This window comes from Lepidochelys kempii, chromosome 9 (assembly GCF_965140265.1).
Source record: "Lepidochelys kempii isolate rLepKem1 chromosome 9, rLepKem1.hap2, whole genome shotgun sequence".
Classification (NCBI taxonomy): Eukaryota; Metazoa; Chordata; order Testudines; family Cheloniidae; genus Lepidochelys; species Lepidochelys kempii.
Window position 1 is genome coordinate 57,074,274 of NC_133264.1, and position 22,956 is coordinate 57,097,229.

Genomic DNA, 22,956 nt, shown 5'->3' on the forward strand with positions numbered 1-22,956 from the left:
GGGGCCAGGTCTCTCCCTTGGCCCCACCTGCCGCCCCTGGGCGCTCCCCCCCAGATGATTTAAAATGGTCCGGGGCCCTGGCAGCACAGCCGAGCAGCGTCTGCCTGCTCGCTCCACATGTCTGCCAGCCCCTCCCTGTGGCCCCAGGGCGGGGCTGTGCCTCACCTCCGCGCGCTGCCCCCGTCCCAAGTGCCCCTGCGGCCAATGGGAAACTGCAGGGGCGGTGCCTGGGGGCAGCAGCGTGTGGAGGCCCCCCCGGCCTGCCTTCCCTTGGAGCCCCAGGTAAGCGACCCCCCGACTCCCTCCCAGAGCCTGCACCCCACCCCCTTCCCACACCCCCCCCACACTCCCTCCCAGAGCCTGCAACCCCACCCCCTTCTCCTGCACCCCCACCCTCTGCCCCAGCCCAGAGCCTGCACCCAGCACCCAAACTCCAGCCCAGAGCCAGCACCCCAAACCCCTTCCCCCACCCAAACTCCCTCCCAGAGCCTTAGGCAGGTGGGGGCGGAGTTTTGGGGGGCGGGTTCTGGGCGGATTGAGTGACATTATTGGCCTGCTGGGAGGATCTGAGGATTGGCACTGGCCCTAAGGTAAATTGAGTTTGAGACCCCGCTCTAAGCCAAATACTAAGTAGACCCAACCCTCCTTAGGGAGTAAGGCTGGATGTAAAGGAAATCAGAAACATCACTGGCTTATTAGCTACTCACAGCTACTGTAAGATCCCTCAATGTACGCAGCACCCTACATATCGTTATGGGCCAAGCAGCACAGGGAGGTGCATCCCAGTTATTGTCATACCTTCCTCATTCCCACTACAAGTGTGTTTTTGCCTGTGATGGGAAGAACGAAGTATGTGATCAGCCTACACTTGCAGCTTTAGGCCCTAGAAATGGCATTTACTGCAAAATAAAGTTTTGAGCAGACATTTAGATAAATGGGGTGAGCAGTCAGCATTTGTATTTTTAAAATATCCTACGCTCACTGCACTTCCCAATTTAGACCCCTTTAGGGAGTCTCGGCACAAATGGTTCCATAGGATTGAAACAGAAAGTTCTCTGCTATGTGCCAGTAAACGTGAGCGCCAGCTGTGGTGTTCTCTACGTTCCTCCATCCACCAACTGCAACGCTTACTGATCACACGCATTCATGTGACAGGTCCAGAGGAAGCAGCTCCTGTTCCAAAGCCCACCCCCTATCAGTAACAGATTGAATGATTTTTGGAGAAATCCTGTCTGTTGGCCCTCAACCAAACAGTCTGAAGCCAGCCACTGTGCAAGTTTCCACCACAGACTCCACTCTCCCCCCCACATCACCCTTTGCTATTCAGTCTTCACTCTCTCTGCATCACATTGCCAATGCATGTTAACTCTCCCCCAGAGCTCTCTGTTCTAGTCCTTGAGCCCTGCCCTTCTGTACCCGCCCTCACTACACACTCTTGCACAATGCACACTCTTGCACAATGCACAAGCATCACAGGGGAGGGAATTCTATAGGCAGCCATAATACAAAGTGTGCAGATCTGCAAGAGTCTACACGCACACCTGTACAAGTTGTTTTTGCCTTTCTTTTAATAAAAAATGATCTTCAAGATCTCAGACAAATGTGCAGCTGAGCTCCAGAGGACGTCTCCCCTCATTTGGGCAGCTTTTGCAGAGTCTCCACTCAACACCGCAGCTCTCAATGGGGACAGCTATACCTCCCTAATGAGGATCACTAAAGCACTGCTCCTTCACCAGCCTGTAGCTTTGCTGGAGAAGATATAGCAGAGTAACATTCTGTTTCTTCTGCCCCTTTCCATTGCCAGTGCAGAGAGTAATGAGACACTGAGCCATGGAGGATAACCACCTTGCCAGTCCTGTTTGTTTTGCAGTATGCAGGATTAGGAGTTGCTCTTTTTTCAAGCCACCTACTCTTTTGGGGGTCCAACAGGGCAGACCAAAACTTGATCTAAACCTCTCCTTTACATTTCAAGAGGCTTAGGACACAACATCCTGAGCATCTTAGCACCGACAAGTCCAGGTGCATTTCACCAGCACCATTTCTATTGTATCAGTGTTCTAGCTGTACAGGTCTTGCAGGCTGCTTTCAACCACTTCCTACATCTACTTTGGCTTGCTACTAATTTCCAAAAGCTTACAAGTGAAGTTCTACCCAGAGATTCTCAGGTTTATCTTCCCTGTTACTTCAGTACCCTTGTAGATGGCTTGAAATCTATGGGTGAAGAACACAAGTACTAAGTATTACAGGAGGCAGAGGGACATGGAAAAATAAAAATTGAGGTGAAAGCTAAGATTACATAGCTAAGATTACAGAGTTTATGTCCCAGCTCTGACTTTGTACAGTCTTGGGCAAGTCACTTCTCTTGTGTGCCTCAATCCTCAGCTGGGAAATGGGAACAGCAACTGCAAGGTTAATCGCAAAGTTTGTTATCAGGGCCCTGTGTACACTGCAGCAAGCTAGACTTAAATTCTGTGGTGCTATAGTGTGGCAAACTGACTGGAAATTCTGTAACAGCTTCATTTAATTATACAGGTGGATTTTATTGAATTCAATAGGAAAGTGAATACTACAAGCAATACTATAACCCCATGATATTCTATATTTCCTTTTGTGCTACTCTACATTTCCAGTATGCTAATTATCTGCATAATCAACATCATTATGAAGGAATCTGGGTGAGAGAGGCAGGGTGAAAGCTTTCCATGCTCAGGAGGCAGTTTAGGATCGTTGGATAAGCATATTAGCAGAATTTTATTGTGGATCACTTGAGCAGAAACAGAGCGTTGCTATTAAGCTGTCATTAGGAGTCAAAATTTAACTGAAATGAATGGGGGCAGTTAATCGCTCAAAGTTATTGTTTCCATGTTACTTGAGACTACGGGCAGTCTCTTTATATTCAGTTCATATTTTTAACATCCCCTTGAAAGATTTTCAATATGGAAGTTGAGACTGGAGCAAGATCTGTGACAAAGGGTGGATTCTAAAAGAAATTCTCCAGTCTCAGAACAGCAGACTACATCAGGCTGTGCTTATGACTGTCAAGTGCTTAGATGTGCCCAGCTCTAGAAAGGCTACATACTCCTGAGGTGTCAAAATACAAACTAGTCCTGCTGAAGAGAAGCGTATCAATGTTCAGGTAGGAGGAGTTCCCAACACAGCTCTGCACAAACTATTACAAAGTATGCATGCATTTTTCTCTCCAAACACCACTTTCCTCCCTACTTAGGGGAACTCTTTCCAAGGATGGGAGTGGAGTCTGACTAGGGACTTGGAAGATTGTCTGTATGAAATTTTAGTTTGCACTGACTTTGCTAGTGCTTTTAACGTAGCCTGTTGTAAAAATAAGCAAATATCTAAATGAGTTGATTACATGGAAGATCTCTGCATACCCCTGGTTGAAAACCACTGATTTAAAGCCAACAACAAGAGTGTTTACAAGGGAGAGACGAGACTGGTTAGACAGCCCCTTCTGACTATATGTATCTTACCAGCTGTGCAGCCAAGATACTGGAGAATTCGCTGTTCATGGCATATGGAAGTGCTGTCTGTGCTCTTGAACCATACGTAGTCTGAAATCTCTTTTTGATTTCATTCAGGAAACTGAAGGCTCTGGAACGTTCAAAGTTCTAAAAGTAAAAAAAAAAAAATATATTCACAGCAGGCAGAAAACTGCAAGTCACCCAACACTGTTCTAGTTAGGGAACTGTGGGATAGGTCGCCTACAGAAAAACTTAAGATATGTAACCATTTAGAGACCCTCCAACTTTTATCAAACATGAACAACCGCGCTGCGCATAACCCTGCAAAAGCCTTGCTACCTCTTCCTCTTAATCTCTTTGTTAAGGGCAGTCACTTTAATATCAGTCTGTTTCTTGCTGGATACCCACTGGAATCAGGCATACAAAGCTCAAAAGCAAGCCTGTGCTTCATTTACTTTTTAAGGGGAAACAAAGACAACAGACTTCACAGCCTCCATTTGTACCTTCTTCCACAGTTGAGGGTAAAGCTTAAGTGTACTGTACTAATGACTAAGGATGCCTTAGAGATGACTGCAGAGCGAAAGTCACCTGATCCTTGTAGGTTTATTGTACTGGTCCTGCTGAGAAAGCTGGGTGAATCTTACCAACCTTCCCCCTCCCCTCCCCCACAGGTTTTCACTTGCAAGTAGAAAGCAGCAGGGGAAGTTGGTGTGGTGGGAAGGAGACACTGTCACCCCCCATACATACACCAGCTGGATATTGAGGTAGACTGAACTCAAATATTTGAACTTTGACTTTAAATAGAGGGGCCCATGTTCTGAGTTACACCAGTGTAAATATGCAGGAATGCCACTAAAGAAAACAGCCCCATGGATTTGTGCCCATTATTGATTTTCATGGATAAGCACAGAGAAAAAAAGCTATCATTTGCAGGCTGTATGCATAGTAGCGTTATCCAAAATACTTACATCATCTGTGATACATAGGTATATAATCCGGTCTTGGCAGATATAATGAAATAGATAACTGCAAAAAGGGGGAAAAAAAACAAGACTCCATGAACTGCTGTAGAAGACCCCAATGTCTGATGTGTTCGAACAGCTATCTGCCAGACACACTCAAATTAAGGAGTGGAGCAACTTGCAGCCACCCTACAGAAAAGAAACAGGTCCCAGCATGCAATGCTCCATCTTGATCACAGCATGTTTCTTCTGGGATCTTTGTATTGTAACCTGCATAGAACTAAAGATAACAGCTGTGGGCAGTGGTACATGTTGGTATCCCAGTGGCTATATGTGGCTCACAGCCCACATTTGGGCACCCCTGGATTAACAGCCAACTGGGGCAATGCCTAACTGCAGATGTATTAAAGTTATGCACTGTACTGATCATTTAACATACCAAGGTAAAACCATCAAGGGACTTCCACAGATTGTGTATTCAATCTTATCAGCCAAAGTATAAAGCAAACAATCATGCCTACCAAAGTAAGACAACATAAATTCCTTGAAAAAGTATAGCTAGTGTGTCCACACAGTCATTTGCTTAATGAAGCAATGAAATTTCCATCGTAAACTCTTCTGGCCCAGGTCTCAAGTTGCAGTGTGGGAGGTCTAGGTTGGCTATTAGGAAAAATTATTTCACTAGGAGAGTGGTGAAGTACAGGAATTGGGTTACCTAGGGAGGTGGTGGAATCTCCATCCTTAGAGGCTTTTAAGGCCCAGCTTGACAAAGCCCTGGCTGGGATGATTTAGTTGGGGTTGGTCCTGCTTTCAGCAGGGGGTTGGACTAGATGAGGTCTCTTCCAACCCTAATCTTCCATGATTCTCTAGCACAAGGAGGCAAGTTCATGATTCAGCTCTCTGGGTGCTACCATGACAGAAGTTGTATCAATAACCCAGTTAATGTTTTTACTAAACCAATTTCAAATGCACATGATCCACAGGCCTCCATCAGCTGCTTACACAAACAGCTCTATGGTGATTGGCATCCTCTGACTGCTACGCTGCATTTAACTAACTGTGGAACTCCTTGGAAATAGCGAGCAGCCACATTGCTCTAAGACTTGCATTCATTCTTAATTTTTTGATTTGCACCTAGACTGACACACTTAAGCAAGCCTGATGTTCTGCATTATTAAACACCTACAATGAGTACAACAGCAGTGTTCTTCCCAGGTTTTAGAAAGGCATCTTAGTAATACTTTTGAATTATTATACAGCCTCTTTCATCTAAGGATCTAAAAAACAATTGACAAGCCTTTAATTAAGTCTCACAACATTCCTGAGAGATGCAGTCTACCTAGTACAATTTGTCCAGTTCTGCCTCACCTGTGTGTTTGCGTGCACGCGCATACACACACACACTCTGATAGATCCCCATTAGGAGTTCTGGACATGGTTAAGATTTTTCCTGGTGAGATTGTGAGCCCCTAAAAGCCCAACCCTATTCCCAAAACGGGAATAAACCCCATCCCTTCTATGTCAGAAGCCTCCTTCATGGCAGCAGCAGAGACTGGATAGCATCGGGAAGTCCAGGTGCTAAACAGCATTTGGTAGGGACCCCTGAAACCACAGTGTGTTTGCTTCAGGAGTGGGGTGCAGCAAGATCAGGCATTCACTCCTAAAGTTCTGCATTAATGGGGGCACACCAGGCTTCAGCTATTTTCTCTGAGTTTGTTTTTGGTTTAGAAACAGAAACTCCAGACATTCAGGCACAGGGGAAGAGCATTCCCAGGTCTCCCTGTCTGTGGGGACGAGGACGCTGGGCAGAAACACCCCAAAGATTCTACAGCCAGTGGAAAGTAACTACCTAAGGTCTGAATGCTAAGCCCTCTCCTCAGGCCACCTCAGCTGCCCTGCTCAGGTGACCTCAAGTACCACAGCTGGACAGAACTGAACTGCATCTTCCCAGCCCCAAGCCATGATCTTTGCTCTGTCCCAGGGGAGGGAAGGAATTGCCTGCTCCCAAGTAGGGGAGCAGGGCTGTTTGGAGGATTTTGAACACAAGTAAGAAGACGTCACACCTTCCAAACACCCTTCAAAAGGAGTTGTATGGAATTAGAGCCAATCTGCCCATTTCCTTCTCCCGTGGAAGGACAGCAGGACAGAGGAGTGCCAATCTAGGGGTGGTTCTCCCCATTTTGTTATGGGCATACAAACACTGCAGAGTTAGATTGCTAGGACGGAACCCCTGTGATTCTGGCTGGGGAGGCGGTTTCATACTGAATGCAGAGTGTGGCTAGTCACAGTGCTGCCCAATAGCTCCAAGCCCGCACTGTGCATTATCCTACTGCAGTAGTTTAGAAAGTTTGGGAAATGCAGTTCACCCCATTCAAGCAAAGTGTTTAATAAAGCAATAATCCTCCCTTGCCCCAGTTATAGGCACCCACCCCCCAGCTGATATCTTCAGTCACTTCCAAGATTAGCTCCCTCAAGGCCTGGGGTATATACACTCCTGCTGCATGTCATATGTAACCCATAGCACACTTGGGAAGCAGACATGTCTGCTAGTAATCATTATGCCTTATCTGAGCTCCCTGAGCAGTTGAGACAGACTGTCAAGCCAAGATCCTCTCTATCAGGAATTAGCCCAATTAGCATGCATCAAATATACTAATGGAGGCACAGCTAGCCAACTGCCCAGCTTGGTTTTAAGTAGAAACTAAGGATTGGAGTAAGGAATGTGAGCGGTCCTCAAGATTAAGATTTAGTATTTTTGTAAAAATTGAAAACTGCCAAGCAGATACTAGGCCAACTCAGTGGGACACATCCCTAAAATACAACACTTTGCAGTGCTCCCAGTCAAAGTCCTCCCCAGTTAGAGCTATAATTTGTGGGATTCCTACAAATTTTGTTGGACAGCCTGTGTGTAACAATGGAGCAGGCAGGTCCAGCCAGTTGTTACCTGAAAGCACACTTGGAATCCTAAAGTGCACCAAGGATAACAAGTTTTGGACCCATGGCCTTTGACAGTATGAGGGAAAGTCTGGGTTACTCTAGATTAGAGATCTAGATTTGAGATGCAATTGAAATGAAACACCCTGAACTTTGGGAAACCATCCACCTGACCTTTGCCATTGCGGTTCATCCATAGTTCTGTGCCTGGCAGTTTGGGTCATGCACTGTTGTAAAGTCAGCATACTTTAGGAAAGGTTAAATAAATCTATAGTAAAGCCTTATGCCACACAGATTTCTCTCTCCATGGCCCAAAGCCAAAATTGCACATAATCAGTCACACCCTTCTGGCCTCCCCCATTGCTGATGACTATTTCTGTGAATATCCAAGGAATCTCAGACTCCTAGTACAAAGATCCTCCTAGCGATACCAGAGGATAATACCAACTCCACTAGTGTCTTAGAGGGATCAGTCTCCAAGAACTGCCTGAGGAATGAGATATCTTAAATGTATTGGTAGCCGAGAAGTGTCAGCAATCAGTGCAGCAAACCTGGTGCCCTTACACTCTGCATAACTGCAAGTACAGCCCAGGGCATCCCATGTTCAGCACCATTTCAGAAAGTGTGGTTAGATCAATTACTCATCTTTCAATCTTGACATGTGATGTCTTAATCCAACTATTTCTCAGAGCTTCACAGGGCATTCAAGACCTGAATTTTTAACATAAGAAACAAGGTGGGTGGGAGCAATGCCCTTCTCAGGTCTCAATACCTCACTAAGTAGCAATGGCCCAAACTCAGTTTCTCCCCACAGGAGGTCCCTTCTCTCCCCCTTCTCCACAACCCCAGAAAACAAAGCATTACTCACTTTCCATGTGAGTAGGTGAGTTTGTTGTTCTCTGATGGTATCCTTGCCAGGATCTGCTCCGTCACCTCCAGGAAATTTCCTCCACACCAGGCATGTTTGGCAAGGATGGTCGTGCCTCTGGCAACAACAGCAAACAGGATGGCCATTGCTTCACACTAGCTAGAGACACAATACACACAGGATGAGGGGACTCATAACACGTCCTCTATGGATCCCTCTCAGCAGAGCACAGTAATTCCATTTTAACAGCTCCTCTCAATTTTTGGCATAGAGGGCAGGGAAGGAGTAAGACTGTTCAATATTTCTACCGGATGCCACTACCTGCAGCCCATCTTTCTTCCTCTTCCCCAGGCACCACTCAATAAGATAGGTAGAAGTATGCTGACCTCTCTACAAGATTCCAGTTTGATACAGGTCATGCATCATGGGACTACATGCAGTTAATTTGTTGCAAAGGAGTTTGCTTCTAGGTAACTAAGTTTTCAATTCTCACAGGAGAGTCACAATTTCACATTTCCCAAGTTAGAATTGCACACGACTTGCTACATACAATGGAAAGACCATCTCAGACTAAGCTTTTTGGGGCAAAGGCTAGCCCCCTGTCTCATAACAGACAAGGGGAGCACAACATTAGCAGCAAGACTATGATTATTGTACCAGTAGTGGTCACAATGCACCAACACCCGTTCTAATGCATGCACACAAATCTCTGTGGGTTAGCTGGTTGTTTTAAAGAGGTTTCCTGATTTTAGTAAATTATGGATTCAAAGTACAGGAGAGACACCAGCAGCTTACAGTTCTGGAACTGCCATATACATTTCCCCAGTAGCATCCCTTGGTCTGGCAGTTAATGAAGTACATATGCTTTAGTCAAACCAAATATCAACATGCATGGACTCCCACAACAAAACACTCACAGCATGCCATTCTGCATCTTTTAAAATTAGATTGAATGTTCCTCAGACTGCATCCCTTGGTGGGAAGATAACCACGTATCCTCACATCCTATGAATATATCAAATTCAGCCTGCGGCAGGGTTTAAGCATTCAAGCAACTGGGGCTATGCTCAGTCTATCAAGACAGTAGAGAAGTACTTGTTAGCTGCTGAGACAGCAGACTGTGTTAATCAGTGGAATATCAGCACTTTAGTCTGCAGTCAGAGACCCAATATTTAAAAGGTGGAACCCCATGTTAGGGTGCAGCAGTGACATCTGCTCAGGTGGTTTCTCTGACCAGCCAATTCCAGTACATCCATAAGCCTCTTTTCTGCTTAGAGCAGATGTAAAGGGAACGCCTCCTGACCCTGCAAGGGAGCCTACTATTTTTCATTTTCCACCTGGAGAGTTCCAATGTCATCCATCTTGTACTCAGCCACTGAAACAAATCCTGTGTGCATCACCATGGATTTGAACTTGGGAAGCACGGGTGGCAGAGCCAGAGGACTGTGTGCGAAAGTGACCGGGATGACTGGAAGGTCAGCGTTGAGAATGCCAAGGGATCAAATCCCTGTTCAGACTGGAAGCAGGATTGTGCTAGTTTCCCTGGCACTTTCCTTTCAGTGGGGATGAGGTGTTTTATTCTAGGCCTTAAACTGTAAAAGGCCAAGAAAAGGCACCAAATTACAGCACTTTCAGCGCTAGCCTCCTTGCCCATAAACCTAGCATCTATCATTTCAGTGGATTGTTGTGATAACTGGGCCTACAAATTGACCCTAATTGTGAGTTCCACTGTAAAAAGTGATTCAATGTTCATAAAATATCACACCACCACCAAATGATGGGAAAAGGTTCAAAAGAGACAAAGACTGAATTAATCCAAACAAAGAGGCCTACAGATACAATTCCAGAACTGTGTTAAAATCATGCCTGGTATACAAGAACAGTGAGACCACAACTGGTGTGTCAGAAGTTAGACCTAACTGCTAAACAAAATAATGACGGGATGGGTATTCTACCCATTGCTCTCTTTTGGGGTCCTTAAAAGAAAAGTTTCAGAGTAGCAGCCATGTTAGTCTGTATTCGCAAAAAAAAAAAAAAAAAAAAAAAAGGAGTACTTGTGGCACCTTAGAGACAAGCAAATTTATTTGAGCATAAGCTTTCGTGAGCTACAGCTCACTTCATCGGATGCATTCAGTGGAAAATACCAGTTGGAGAACACTTCAATCTCTCTGGTCTGTAATCGAGTGAAAAAAAAAAAAAAAGCTCACGAAAGCTTATGCTCAAATAAATTTGTTAGTCTCTAAGGTGCCACAAGTCCTCCTTTTCTTAAAAGGAAAGACTTTTTTTGGGAAAAAAGGAGGAGGATACCGCAACTCTGGCTGACTGAAAAAAGGGGAATGAGCTTCACCATGTTGGCTGCTGCCCCCATTGTCTCTTGGACCCCCAGATCATCTTCATCCTAACCTGAGAGATGTCCTGACAGAGGACTCCGATGACATCAGTACCTCCACCTCTACCAGCTGCAGCTAAACCCAACTACCACCTGGGATGCGAGTCAGTGCAGTGGCTGAATGGTTAAGTTACTCAACTACAACCCCAAAAGTTGTGCTTTTGAGTCTCACTTGATCTCACACTGAAAGGCCATCTCCAGTTCACACAGTGGCCAAATGATCCAGCGGGTTACGGCAGCCAAGGCAGTTGGATGTGCTGCTGGCCACATTACTCCCTTGGGTACCACTGGCTATGAAACTGACATGTCTTAATCACATAAGCCCCATGAGCCATTGGCTTGGGGAAACTTTAACTTGGGATGTAAGACTGTCACTTGCTGCATGCTCGTTCCCCTCCCCCCCCCATTTTCTTCCCCTCTTTATTTCTTCTCTTTTTCCTTCTGCCTAATTAGAGTCTGGCTTGGCTAGCCACGACTGTATATTTTGCAAGCCTGTGACCAGAGGGGCAGCTAAATGCAATGATCTAAACAGCCTGATGCTAATACAAGTTTGCCAGGTCTTGAGGTGGCTGATCAGACCATGTGCTGTGCCTGGGTTTTTCAGCAGTGAGCGTCAACACCAGAGACAGCAGCTGCGTTTTCTATCTTTACTGTTCTTTTCTCTTCCGTCCTGTCTCTCATTTTGTCATTTAGGAAACTAGATCGGACTTTAACAACAACACTTCCTCCATCTCAGCTAACTTCTTCTCTTTTCCCTAGAAAGTACTGTTATCTTGGATGCCATCTGAAAGAGGGTCAAATAAGGTTTCTTTTCCTTTCTGAAGACTCTCTAGAGCTCAAGGGAAAGGCAACAAGGGTTACTGTTAAAATGAAAACCTTATTTAATACTTTACATACATTTCAAATGCTTTAACTGCCCCCCCCCCACCTTTAATAAAAGATTAAAAGAATGTTTCATGGTGTGTTTGCCATGGTACAAAGCAGGCTGAGGTCACTGGATACCAAGCCTTGTTTAAACTGTTTAATGTTGGACAATTTCAGGGTCATGTTAACACCTTTAACTCTTTAGGCCCACATATTCCATCTCAGTTAATACAACAGGACTCCATCTACAGCACGAAAATAAGCCATTCCTGACAATAGCGGTAGGTACCAGATTCCCAACAGAAGCATTGAAAACTGCTGGTTTTGTCCCTTCTGCATTATGTACACTGTTACAAGAAACAAGCATTGAATTTGAAACTTGGTACCAACTGTTGTTTACAGCAACAGACCACTTCCCTAGCACAGGGGTAGGCAACCTGTGGCACGCGTGCCAAAGGAGGCACGCGAGCTGATTTTCAGTGGCACTCACACTGCACGGGTCCTGGCCACTGGTCCGGGGGGCTCTGCATTTAAATTTAATTTTAAATGAAGCTTCCTAAACATTTTAAAAACCTTATTTACTTTACAAACAACAATAGTTTACTTATATATTAAAGACTTATAGAAAGAGATCTTCTAAAAACATTAAAATGTATTACTGGCACGAAAAACCTTAAATTAGAGTGAATAAATGAAGCCTTGGCACACCACTTCTGAAAGCTTGCTGACCCTTGCCCTAGCATATACAGAGCTACTGAGACTTGAAATGACTCCATGCAATCAAGGATCACATCAGTATCCATCATAGGTGGCAGCATGGACAAAACAACCTGATACAACCTGCACTTCAGCAACCTCTTTTTGGCCAGCACTTTCCCCACCAGGTGCAGAGTCATTATGCATGAAAACAGGAGAAAGGCACATACAGAGGAAGTAGCAGACACCAGACCATAAAGCAGCCTTTAACTTTTGGACCCAGAAAGCATATACTGAAAGAACTATCACCACCTTTTTATCAAGTCAAGCCCTGGTCTGCTCTAGCAATATGGGCATAAAATGACTTTTTTTTTTTTTACTTAATTCTGCACATGGGCTTATATTTGATGTTTGTGATATCCCCACTCAGGATCAAGGTTCCACTGGGTCAGCCACTGTAGAGACAGAGATATAGTTCTGTCCTGGTAATCATACTTGCTGAATCTCACTTCAGATTAGATGGTGAGTATGCCTATAGTAGGCATGTGAGAAAGCAGGAAGAAGGGCAATGATGCTAAGACCACAGTGTTACACAGGTTAGTTATTCCATAGCTTAGTGGTTTGAAATCTGAGAGAGTTGATCTCATTGTATTAAAGAGTGCTGAGTGCCATGCAAGCTTGCCAACTCATGATGGCATCACAAGAAATGTGTCATGAGGAGGGATTTGAAGAATAGGGTAGTGGATTTATCGATTAAGTCAGAAATGGCATTCCATGCCGAAAAACAGCAAAAACAGCATAGAGACATTTGTGGGAACAGACAGGTGTTCAAGCCTGCATCACTGGCAAAGCTAATGTGATAGGTACGGCACAAGAGCAGATAAGCAGGAGAGCAGAGCAATGAAAGGTTTAGAGCACTCCAGGCTGCTGAAGCAGACTTTCAGAGAAAGAGGGCAAATCAGATATGCTATTAAATGGAAGAGCTTACAAACCCGAGTCCCAGAGAAGACACCCTGAATTGATGAAATTGCAGATGCACAAGAGCTGCCCACACTCACTTTCCCTTGGCCTCTTACATGAAAACAGAGGAATAAGCAGGGCAGGGCGAAGAGCACTCCAGCATGTGTCAGCCAGTCACAGCACTATTTCCCTCCAGTGCCCTTGCGTTCACTGAATTTGCCTCTTTCACTTCCCTCTTGGTCTATGATAGGGAATCTTCAGACCCAAATTAATGGGCTTTCAGCCTCACCACCCACTAGAGGTGGAGGGCTAGTCTTACTCCTGCTGCTCCTTTGCTCTGCACTGGTTGCTCAAAGCAGAACTAATTAGGGTCTCTGAATGACTGCAACTTGATACATACTTTTACCAGCTGCACTGGTGTCCTTCTTGCTTCTTTAAGCTGTGCTGATGGGCTCCCCACTTCCCCATGCCACTTTACATTTCAAGAAGTGCTTGTATTTGCCTCAGTCACCCCCACCTGTCATTCTTACCCCTAGAGGGAACAACCTGGTTAGGATATAAATCTAGGCTTAAGCAGTAGGACTGACATCCCATTAATAAACTTTCATGAAGCCTTTTTTTGCAGCTTCCTTCTCCCTGCAACAGTACTGCACAGTCACTCACTGTTGGCTTTTCAGCACTAGCCCCGCTACCTGCATAGCATCCAGCAAGCTTCCCGCTTATCCTCACTGTGTAGCTGTTTTGTCTACTTATGTAGCTTCAAGGCCCTATCAGCTTGAGGAAGTGAGCAAGCAAGCTCTCAGGGGCTTTGAATGCTTCTCTCTCAGCATGCACCGTTCTCATCTCTGATTTGCAAGAAAAAGGCTAGCCAAAAAGGACAAAAGCTACAGTGACCTTTTTCTGTTTGCCATCATCTTTGCAGAGATATTTTCCCCAATATTATAGATAGCACATCTGTGATCATGGCATGTAAGACTCGATATTGTCCTTTAAAGAAATAAGACTCTTCTCTCATTACTTCACCCATCTTCTCTAACAGAACTGCAGTTTTATTAAACGTGCAGGAACACTTCAAGGACAGAACGCTTTGTTTAGTAAGGTTCCCTAAAAGCTCAAGTAGCCTTAACTCCTGTCATGATCCCTTAACAGGTTATTGCTTTCTTCCTCTATGTCGGGCAGATAAATTGGCATCTGCAGCACAGACGTTCAAGATTCTTTTGCAGGATGAAACAAACACACACTTATGAAATGGAAGCACTTGTACAAAAAAAAATTAAATAAATAAAAAAAACCCAAACAAACATACCCACAGGGCATTTCACTTATGATCAGTGTAGGGGACTGACTAGGAGTCAGGACTCATGGTTCTGGCCATTCTATCAATTTACACCTTAACCTTTTTTCTAAGGGCATGGCTACACTTGCAGATGTAGAGCGCTTTGAATTAAACCCACCTTCGGAGAGCACAGTAGGGAAAGCGCTGCAGTCTGTCCACACTGACAGCTGCAAGCGCACTGGCGTGGCCACATTTGCGGCATTTGCAGCGGCATTGGGAGCAGTGCGTTATGGGCAGCTATCCCACAGAGCACCTCTTCCCATTCTGATGCTGTGGCTTGTGGGAAGGGGGCGGGTCCTGTCCCAATGCCCAGTGATGCATCAGTTCACATCCCAGCAATCCCTGTGCTTCCATCCACATTTGGCGCCATCTTTCAAGATTTTCTGTACTGTGTGCGCGGTCTTCCCTTTTGGTCTGCAGGAATGGGGCCCGAACTGCTGAGGAGTATGATGATGAGTCTCGCCAGCACGTCATGTTTGGCAGTCAAGTTATTCCTTATGATGTAAAATGACAATGAGGGCTCCAACGATATCGACTCGAGTAATGCACATGACATGAGTTTGCTTGTGGCATTCACGGACACGCTCACCACCGTGGAACACTGCTTTTGGGCTTGGGAAACAAGCACTGAGTGGTGGGATCACATTGTCATGCAAGTCTGGGATGACGAGCAGTGGCTGCAGAACTTTCAGATGAGAAAAGCCACTGTCATGGGACTGTGTGAGCAGCTTGCCCCCACCCTGCCGTGCAAGGACACAAGATTGAGAGCTGCCCTGACAGTGGAGAAGTGGGTGGCTATTGCAATCTGGAAGCTGGCAACTCCAGACAGCTACCGATCAGTCGCTAATGGGTTTGGAGCGGGAAAGTTGACTGTTGGAATTGTGTTGATGCAAGTTTGCAGGGCCATTAATTGAATCCTGCTCAGAAGAACCATGACTCTGGGTAACGTGCATGACATTGTGGATGGCTTTGCACAAATGGGTTTCCCTAACTGTGGAGGGCTGATAGATGGCACACACATTCCAATTCTGGCACCAGCCCACCTAGCCTCCGAGTACGTTAATCGGAAGGGGTATTCCTCTATGGTTCTCCAGGTGCTTGTGGATAACCGTGGGCATTTCATTGACATTAACGCAGGCTGGCCTGGAAAGGTGCATGACACACACATCTTTTGGAACACTGGCCTGTTCAGGAAGCTGCAACCTGGGACTTTTTTCCCCAGACCAGAAGATCACTGTAGGGGAAGTCGAAATGCCCACTGTGATCCTTGGAAACCCCACTTACCCTTTAATGCCGTGGCTCATGAAACCCTACACAGGGAGCCTTGACAGCAGCAAGGAGCAGTTCAACAAGAGGCTGAGCAGAATGACTGTGGAGTGTGCTTTTGGCTGTTTAAAGGGCCGCTGGCGCTCTCTGTATGAGAGGCTGGACCTGGCCAATGACAGCATCCCCGTGGTTACATCCGCATGCTGTACCCTCCATAACATTTGTGAAGGGAAGGGTGAACGATTCACTCAGGCATGGAACTTGGAGGTTCAACACCTGGAGGCTGAATTTGAACAGTCAGAGAGCAGGGCTATTAGAGGGTCCCAATGTGGGTCTGCAAGGATTAGGGATGCCTTGAGGGAGCAATTTGAGGCTGAAAGCCACCAGTAATGTCTGCTGCCCTGCATAGGAGCAAAGTGCAGTGGTTCCAATGTTAGTAGGAATCTGTGTTTGCTTCACTGACTTGCAGTGCCTGTTTCTTTCCTGGGCTAAGGTATCTTTTACTTTATGCAATAATAAAGAATGTTTTCAAAGCCAAAAAATCCATTTATTGAAAAGAAACACAACTGCTTGGGAAACAAAGGGCAAGGGGGTGGGGTGGGGAATGGTACAATCACAGATTTGCGTATGTCCTTTTATCAAACTCAGCCTTCCTGTTTGGAGTGCTGTGCAATGAGTGCTGCACTTCAGGATTGCTATACTGCATGGTGACGGGGGTTGAGTGCAGTGGGTAAGGGTCATAGTTTTCAGGGCTGGGTGGTGAAGCTACAGGCGTTGGAGGCAGCTGGTGGGGGTAAGAACCCGGATGTTGGGGAAAGTGGGTTGGAGGTGACATGGGGGCACAAGGGAAAGAGTTTTGGGACAAGGGCTGCAAGGGGGCTCAGACATGGTAGTGCTCCGCCTGCATGGCTACGAGCGCCTGGACTGAGTCCACTTGGCGCTCCATTATGCTTATCAGCCAATCCGTGCTTTGCTACCGCAGCACCATGCTTTTGTGCCAGCGCTCCTCATTCTGCTGACAGATCCTCCTTTCACTGTCCCACCACTCCTGCACTTTTTGATTTTCATTACTTGAATGCTGCATTACTTCATGCAGCATGTCTTCCTTGCTTCTATGTGGCCTCTTTCTGATTCTTTGGAGTCTTTCAGCCGGTGATAGCATGGATGGCTGAGATCTCAAGGTTGCATCTGTAAAGGAAAAATGCAACACTTAACAGAGGCAGCATTGTTCACACCAGACAGAGCAATGATTCCCCTGTACTTAAGGGCAAGCACAGTCTACACAATAGCATAATTTGCCCGTCCCAAAGCAAGAGCACATAACCCACGGGGGCCCCAAAATAGTGAGTAAGCACAGGGTCAAGCGTGACTGGGGGGAGGGATAGCTCAGTGGTTTGAGCATTGGCCTGCTTAACCCAGGGTTGTGAGTTCAATCCTTGAGGGGGCCATTTAGGGATCTGGGGCAAAAAAAATTGGGGATTGGTCCTACTTTGAGCAGGGGGTTGGACTAGATGATCTCCTGAGGTCCCTTCCAACTCTGATATTCTATGACTGATTGTTTCATGGCTGTACTGTCCTCTGGGTTTCTGTGCCTTGGGGAGAGCCAACAGCAGCAGGGGGCCTCTATACTGAACACTGTCCCCACATTTTCCACAGGAGTTCATCCTTGAAGATCTCGCTGCTGACGGTAACCTGGGAAGCAAGGGAGGGTCTTCTACTGCAATGCGGCTTCCTCCCTGGCCCATATGCAGCTTGCCTGTGTGCAGCAATGGTCCCCCCCACCCCTCACGGCACAGTGCCATGGACAAGTTAGCCTTACTGGGACAAGGACCACAGTAGCTCTCCCGAGAAACCTTCGCAAGCGCATTGCCCAAGTTCTGGATGAGACCTCTGAAGAGATCACTGAGGCCAATTACCACGATGTGAGAGAGCACATCAATGCCCTATTCTGCATCTAGGTCTAACCCTCCTAGCCCCAAGAGCCCGCACGGAATAACTTGCATCCCAAAACAAAAGCCACTTACCGGGAACCTCCTCTGGTGTTTGTCCTTCCCCAAGCACCAGCCACTGCGACTGGTTACTTTCCTCCTGGCTTGAGAACAGCTCCTGGCTGCATGCATCTAGGGATTCCGGGGGGTCTTCCTCCACCTCAGCACCCTTGCTCCCGCTTTGCTCCTCCTGCCTTGTTGAACTGGGCTCTGAAGTGTCCATGGTGTTACTCAGAGTGGAGGTGGGGTCGCCCCCAAGTATCACATCCAGCTCTTTGTAGAAATGGCAGGTTGCAAGGGCAGCACCGGAGTGGCTGTTTGCCTCGCGGGCTTTGCGGTAGGCATTCCGCAGCTCCTTCACTTTAACCCTGCACTGCAGTGCGTACCGGTCATGGCCCCTTTCCATCATGTCCTTTGATATTTGCCCGAAGGTATCGTAATTCCTATGGCTGAGGTGCAGCTGGCACTGGACAGCTTCCTCCCCGCAACAACTGATGAGATCCAGCATACTGCTATTGCTCCATACTGGGGATCACCTGGTGCGTGGAGGCATGGTCACCTGGAAAGATTTGCTGAGAGCACTCCACGCCTGGCTGAGCAAACAGGAAGGGGATTTTCAAAATTCCCAGAGTTTAAAGGGCGGGTCTGATAGCTGAGGTCACCTGAGGGCAGGGCAGTAGAGTTCAAAGTGATGACCAGAGTGGCTAGAACAGGTATTGTGGGACACTTCTGGAGGCTGATCAGAGCGCACTAAGAGACCAGGGCATCCACACTGGTGCTTCGGCACTCCAGCGGGGGTGCACAAAACGTTATTCCATTTGCCGAGGTGGAGTACCAGGAGCGCTGTACGTGCCTTGCCAGTGTGGACGGGTAGTGAGCTAGTGCGCCCAGGGCTCCTTTAATGTGCTCTACCTCGCAAGTGTAGCCAAGCCCTTAGCCTCACTATGTTCATATCTCCCACCACCCTCCCGCATCTGTACAATGATCAGAATATCTATTTCACAGAAGAGATAGTAAGTTACACAGAGAAAGGCGTACAGGAATGCAGATCATCATCAGCAGCAGCACTCAAATCATCATGCAGAGCAGATGGCTTAACAAGGAGTTTAAAACATATTTTCAAGGAGTCCCCATCAGCTCTTCTGCTGTTTGAGCCATATCTGATGGTAAAAACCAGAGGCGCCCTGCTTGCACTGACCTAAAAGTCACTTATGAAAGTGACTTTAGAAGCCTGACCACAACAATCTATTGCTCCTTTCTGCCAATATCTGGAAACCTACCTGCTGTAAACCAGACCTTGTTTGGCAGCGCATTAGCCCAATACAAAAGAACTACTATTAACCCTGTAGTAGGACGATTTTGTGTTTGTATTTTGTATGATTTAGAATGAAGGATAAAGAATAATGAGATAATAATGTAGCATGTATTAAATGCACTGATGTATGATTTGACCATATCCTGCCAGCCATCCTTTTTGAACAGCAGAAAGGAATGGCTTGATACACCATCGGTAGAGATGCATTAGCCAGAATTTCTTTGTGTCTGGATTTTAAGGGAGTAACAGACCTTTGAGAGTCACCATTTTGTTGTAGGTTTAGCATTCTAAAATAAGTAAAAGAATGCCATGATTGTTTTCTTCTGCACTGCAACTTGATGTTCCTGTTCAAAATGTTCTGTGTAAATTAATTGTTTTGTGTGTGAATGAGGAATCCGTGTGTTGAGATAAGTGTGAAGGCCATCGCTGAACCAGATGGTCTAGGGAGGAACTGCAGACAGATGCAAGAGCACCAGGAGGCTGCAACAAGCCCCTACTGAAATATCAGAGGAGGGCAGATTGACTTCTCGAAAGATGAGACAGGCACCTATCAATGGGGACAAGATAACTGTAATCAAAACCAGCATGGGACAACTCCCTGAGAGAGTTGATGAAAGAAAAAGATAAAAGGATGAGAAAAACATTTAAGAAAACAAGCACTTGCCAAACAATAATTGATTACAGCAGGACGGTGCAAACCTCATTGGTCCCAATGAAGGAAAATCATTATATAAACAGGGTGCCACACTATGAAACTTTGGGTTGTCATGCCAAGACTTCCCCGAAGCATCATGTCGTGACTAACAGAACCCGGCTCTTGCTACCCGTGATCAACCTCGCTGGCCACTAGATTGTTCCGGACTCTGGACTGGTAACATCGACTGGCAGGACAGAGAGAGAGAGAGAGAGAGAGAGAGAGATAGCGTGTGTGTGTCTGTGCTAATTGTTGTATCTTTAATTACTTGTTGTATCTTTAATAAACACAGCACATTGCCTTTTCCCCTGAAAAAGATCCCATGTGCTTCTTATAAGCATAACAATCCCCTTCCTCCAAAAGTCTCAGAGAAATCAAGGTCCACAAACTTGCCCGTTTGCAAGGGAGTGCATCATTGTAGTCTGGTCAGACAGAAGTGCCCTTATGTGTCTTGAGACAGACCTTTCTGGAAGAGAAGTTGCCTTGACCTCTTCCTAATCAGATTTCAAACTGGGCAAGTTAGTTTGCTTGCTCAGTTTAAATCTTTTCTCATCCAGAATTATAGAGAAGTTCTGCAGTCACACCTGACATGACATTGACAGTTACATGACATTGCACCTTTGCAGAACACCAGAGCAGGGAAGGAGATCCACACCAGAAGAGGCAAACAGACTCCACAATCAAGATGACTGTGTGGAGTCTGCTTGTTGCCTCTGGTCTGGGAAAGCATGAGTCCATGGATCTTCAGAGCACATTGCTAGAGAATCATAGAATATCAGGGTTGGAAGGGACCCCAGAAGGTCATCTAGTCCAAACCCCTGCTCAAAGCAGGACCAATTCCCAGTTAAATCATCCCAGGCAGGGCTTTGTCAAGCCTGACCTTAAAAACCTCTAAGGAAGGAGATTCTACCACCTCCCTAGGTAACGCATTCCAGTGTTTCACCACCCTCTTAGTGAAAAAGTTTTTTCTAATATCCAATCTAAACCTCCCCCACTGCAACTTGAGACCATTACTCCTCGTTCTGTCATCTGCTACCATTGAGAACAGTCTAGAGCCATCCTCTTTGGAACCCCCTTTCAGGTAGTTGAAAGCAGCTATCAAATCCCCCCTCATTCTTCTCTTCTGCAGACTAAACAATCCCAGCTCCCTCAGCCTCTCCTCATAACTCATGTGTTCCAGTCCCCTAATCATTTTTGTTGCCCTTCGCTGGACTCTCTCCAATTTATCCACATCCTTCTTGAAGTGTGGGGCCCAAAACTGGACACAGTACTCCAGATGAGGCCTCACCAATGTCGAATAGAGGGGAACGATCACGTCCCTCGATCTGCTCGCTATATGCCCCTACTTATACATCCCAAAACGCCATTGGCCTTCTTGGCAACAAGGGCACACTGCTGACTCATATCCAGCTTCTCGTCCACTGTCACCCCTAGGTCCTTTTCCGCAGAACTGCTGCCTAGCCATTCGGTCCCTAGTCTGTAGCTGTGCATTGGGTTCTTCCGTCCTAAGTGCAGGACCCTGCACTTATCCTTATTGAACCTCATCAGATTTCTTTTGGCCCAATCCTCCAATTTGTCTAGGTCTTTCTGTATCCTATCCCTCCCCTCCAGCGTATCTACCACTCCTCCCAGTTTAGTATCATCCGCAAATTTGCTGAGAGTGCAATCCACACCATCCTCCAGATCATTTATGAAGATATTGAATAAAACCGGCCCTAGGACCGACCCTTGGGGTACTCCACTTGATACCGGCTGCCAACTAGATATGGAGCCATTGATCACTACCCGTTGAGCCCGACAATCTAGCCAGCTTTCTACCCACCTTATAGTGCATTCATCCAGCCCATACTTCCTTAACTTGCTGACAAGAATACTGTGGGAGACCGTGTCAAAAGCTTTGCTAAAGTCAAGAAACAATACATCCACTGCTTTCCCTTCATCCACAGAACCAGTAATCTCATCATAAAAGGCAATTAGATTAGTCAGGCATGACCTTCCCTTGGTGAATCCATGCTGGCTGTTCCTGATCACTTTCCTCTCATGCAAGTGCTTCAGGATTGATTCTTTGAGGACCTGCTCCATGATTTTTCCAGGGACTGAAGTGAGGCTGACTGGCCTGTAGTTCCCAGGATCCTCCTTCTTCCCTTTTTTAAAGATTGGCACTACATTAGCCTTTTTCCAGTCATCTGGGACTTCCCCGGTTCGCCACGAGTTTTCAAAGATAATGGCCAATGGCTCTGCAATCACAGCCGCCAATTCCTTCAGCACTCTCGGATGCAACTCGTCCGGCCCCATGGACTTGTGCACGTCCAGCTTTTCTAAATAGTCCCTAACCACCTCTTTCTCCACAGAGGGCTGGCCATCTCTTCCCCATTTTGTGATGCCCAGCGCAGCAGTCTGGGAGCTGACCTTGTTAGTGAAAACAGAGGCAAAAAAAGCATTGAGTACATTAGCTTTTTCCACATCCTCTGTCACTAGGTTGCCTCCCTCATTCAGTAAGGGGCCCACAGATTCCTTGGCTTTCTTCTTGTTGCCAACATACCTGAAGAAACCCTTCTTGTTACTCTTGACATCTCTGGCTAGCTGCAGCTCCAGGTGCGATTTGGCCCTCCTGATAACATTCCTACATGCCCAAGCAATATTTTTATACTCTTCCCTGGTCATATGTCCAACCTTCCACTTCTTGTAAGCTTCTTTTTTATGTTTAAGATCCGCTAGGATTTCACCATTAAGCCAAGCTGGTCGCCTGCCATATTTACTATTCTTTCGACTCATTGGGATGGTTTGTCCCTGTAACCTCAACCTTCAGAGCTGAAGAAGTTTCTTATTGAGGGTTAGAGAGTTAAAGTATTAAGAACCCCATACAGCAAGAATTCAGCCTAAGTGCAACCAGACATGGTTGAGTGCATCAGTTACCAAACAAATACCTCCCTCCACTATTCTGAAAGGCAGGAAACGGGCTTAGCCCACTGGACACATCTATCTCTTTGTATGCTGTAGTCACCAGAGTGATTTCAGAGCTGGGCCACGATGATATAAAAAGGCACATGCCAGGACTGACTAAACTATAGAATCACAAAAAGAAAAGGAGTACTTGTGGCACCTTAGAGACTAACCAATTTATTTGAGCATGAGCTTTCGTGAGCTACAGCAGCTGTAGCTCACGAAAGCTCATGCTCAAATAAATTGGTTAGTCTCTAAGGTG

General features: G+C 46.2%; 3 protein-coding genes across 14 annotated transcripts in view; 1 reads left to right on the forward strand and 2 right to left on the reverse strand.

Moving 5' to 3' along the window:
* LOC140917504 (SLAIN motif-containing protein-like) overlaps positions 1–22,956 on the forward strand; it is a 116,846-nt gene that overhangs the window by 88,708 nt on the left and 5,182 nt on the right. For 4 of the 5 annotated variants that reach the window (XM_073360537.1, XM_073360529.1, XM_073360531.1 and 1 more), the window contains one exon: positions 17,411–17,582. The exons of the other annotated variant lie outside the window; for it this stretch is intronic. In XM_073360537.1, coding sequence (XP_073216638.1) covers positions 17,411–17,567 — 157 coding nt within the window. In that variant the 3' untranslated portion in view covers positions 17,568–17,582. Of the gene's footprint in view, positions 1–17,410; positions 17,583–22,956 lie in introns of those variants that run through there. 5 annotated transcript variants of the gene reach the window in all.
* Positions 1–22,956, reverse strand: part of VAMP7 (vesicle associated membrane protein 7) — an 83,878-nt gene that overhangs the window by 41,408 nt on the left and 19,514 nt on the right. For all 8 annotated transcript variants that reach the window (XM_073360545.1, XM_073360550.1, XM_073360548.1 and 5 more), the window contains exons 2-4: positions 8,244–8,402; positions 4,448–4,505; positions 3,489–3,626 (exon numbers count right to left, since the gene is read on the reverse strand). In XM_073360545.1, the coding sequence (XP_073216646.1) occupies positions 3,489–3,626; positions 4,448–4,505; positions 8,244–8,389 (342 nt within the window). In that variant the 5' untranslated portion in view covers positions 8,390–8,402. The remainder of the gene's footprint in view (positions 1–3,488; positions 3,627–4,447; positions 4,506–8,243; positions 8,403–22,956) is intronic.
* On the reverse strand, positions 16,068–21,434 carry LOC140917508 (uncharacterized). Its single transcript, XM_073360553.1, has 2 exons — positions 17,779–21,434; positions 16,068–16,942 (listed from the first exon to the last, which is right to left on the reverse strand). Exons 1-2 carry the CDS (start codon positions 18,248–18,250, stop codon positions 16,728–16,730), a joined length of 687 nt encoding a protein of 228 aa, XP_073216654.1. The 5' UTR covers positions 18,251–21,434; the 3' UTR covers positions 16,068–16,727.

Bases quoted from the DNA above. Each gene is read 5' to 3' on its own strand.
- LOC140917508 (XM_073360553.1), bottom strand. From the start codon at position 18,250: ATGCTGGATCTCATCAGTTGTTGCGGGGAGGAAGCTGTCCAGTGCCAG. The intron at 16,943-17,778 runs GTAAGTGGCTTT...TTTCCTTTACAG, and splicing joins AACACCAGAGGAGGTTCCCG to ATGCAACCTTGAGATCTCAG.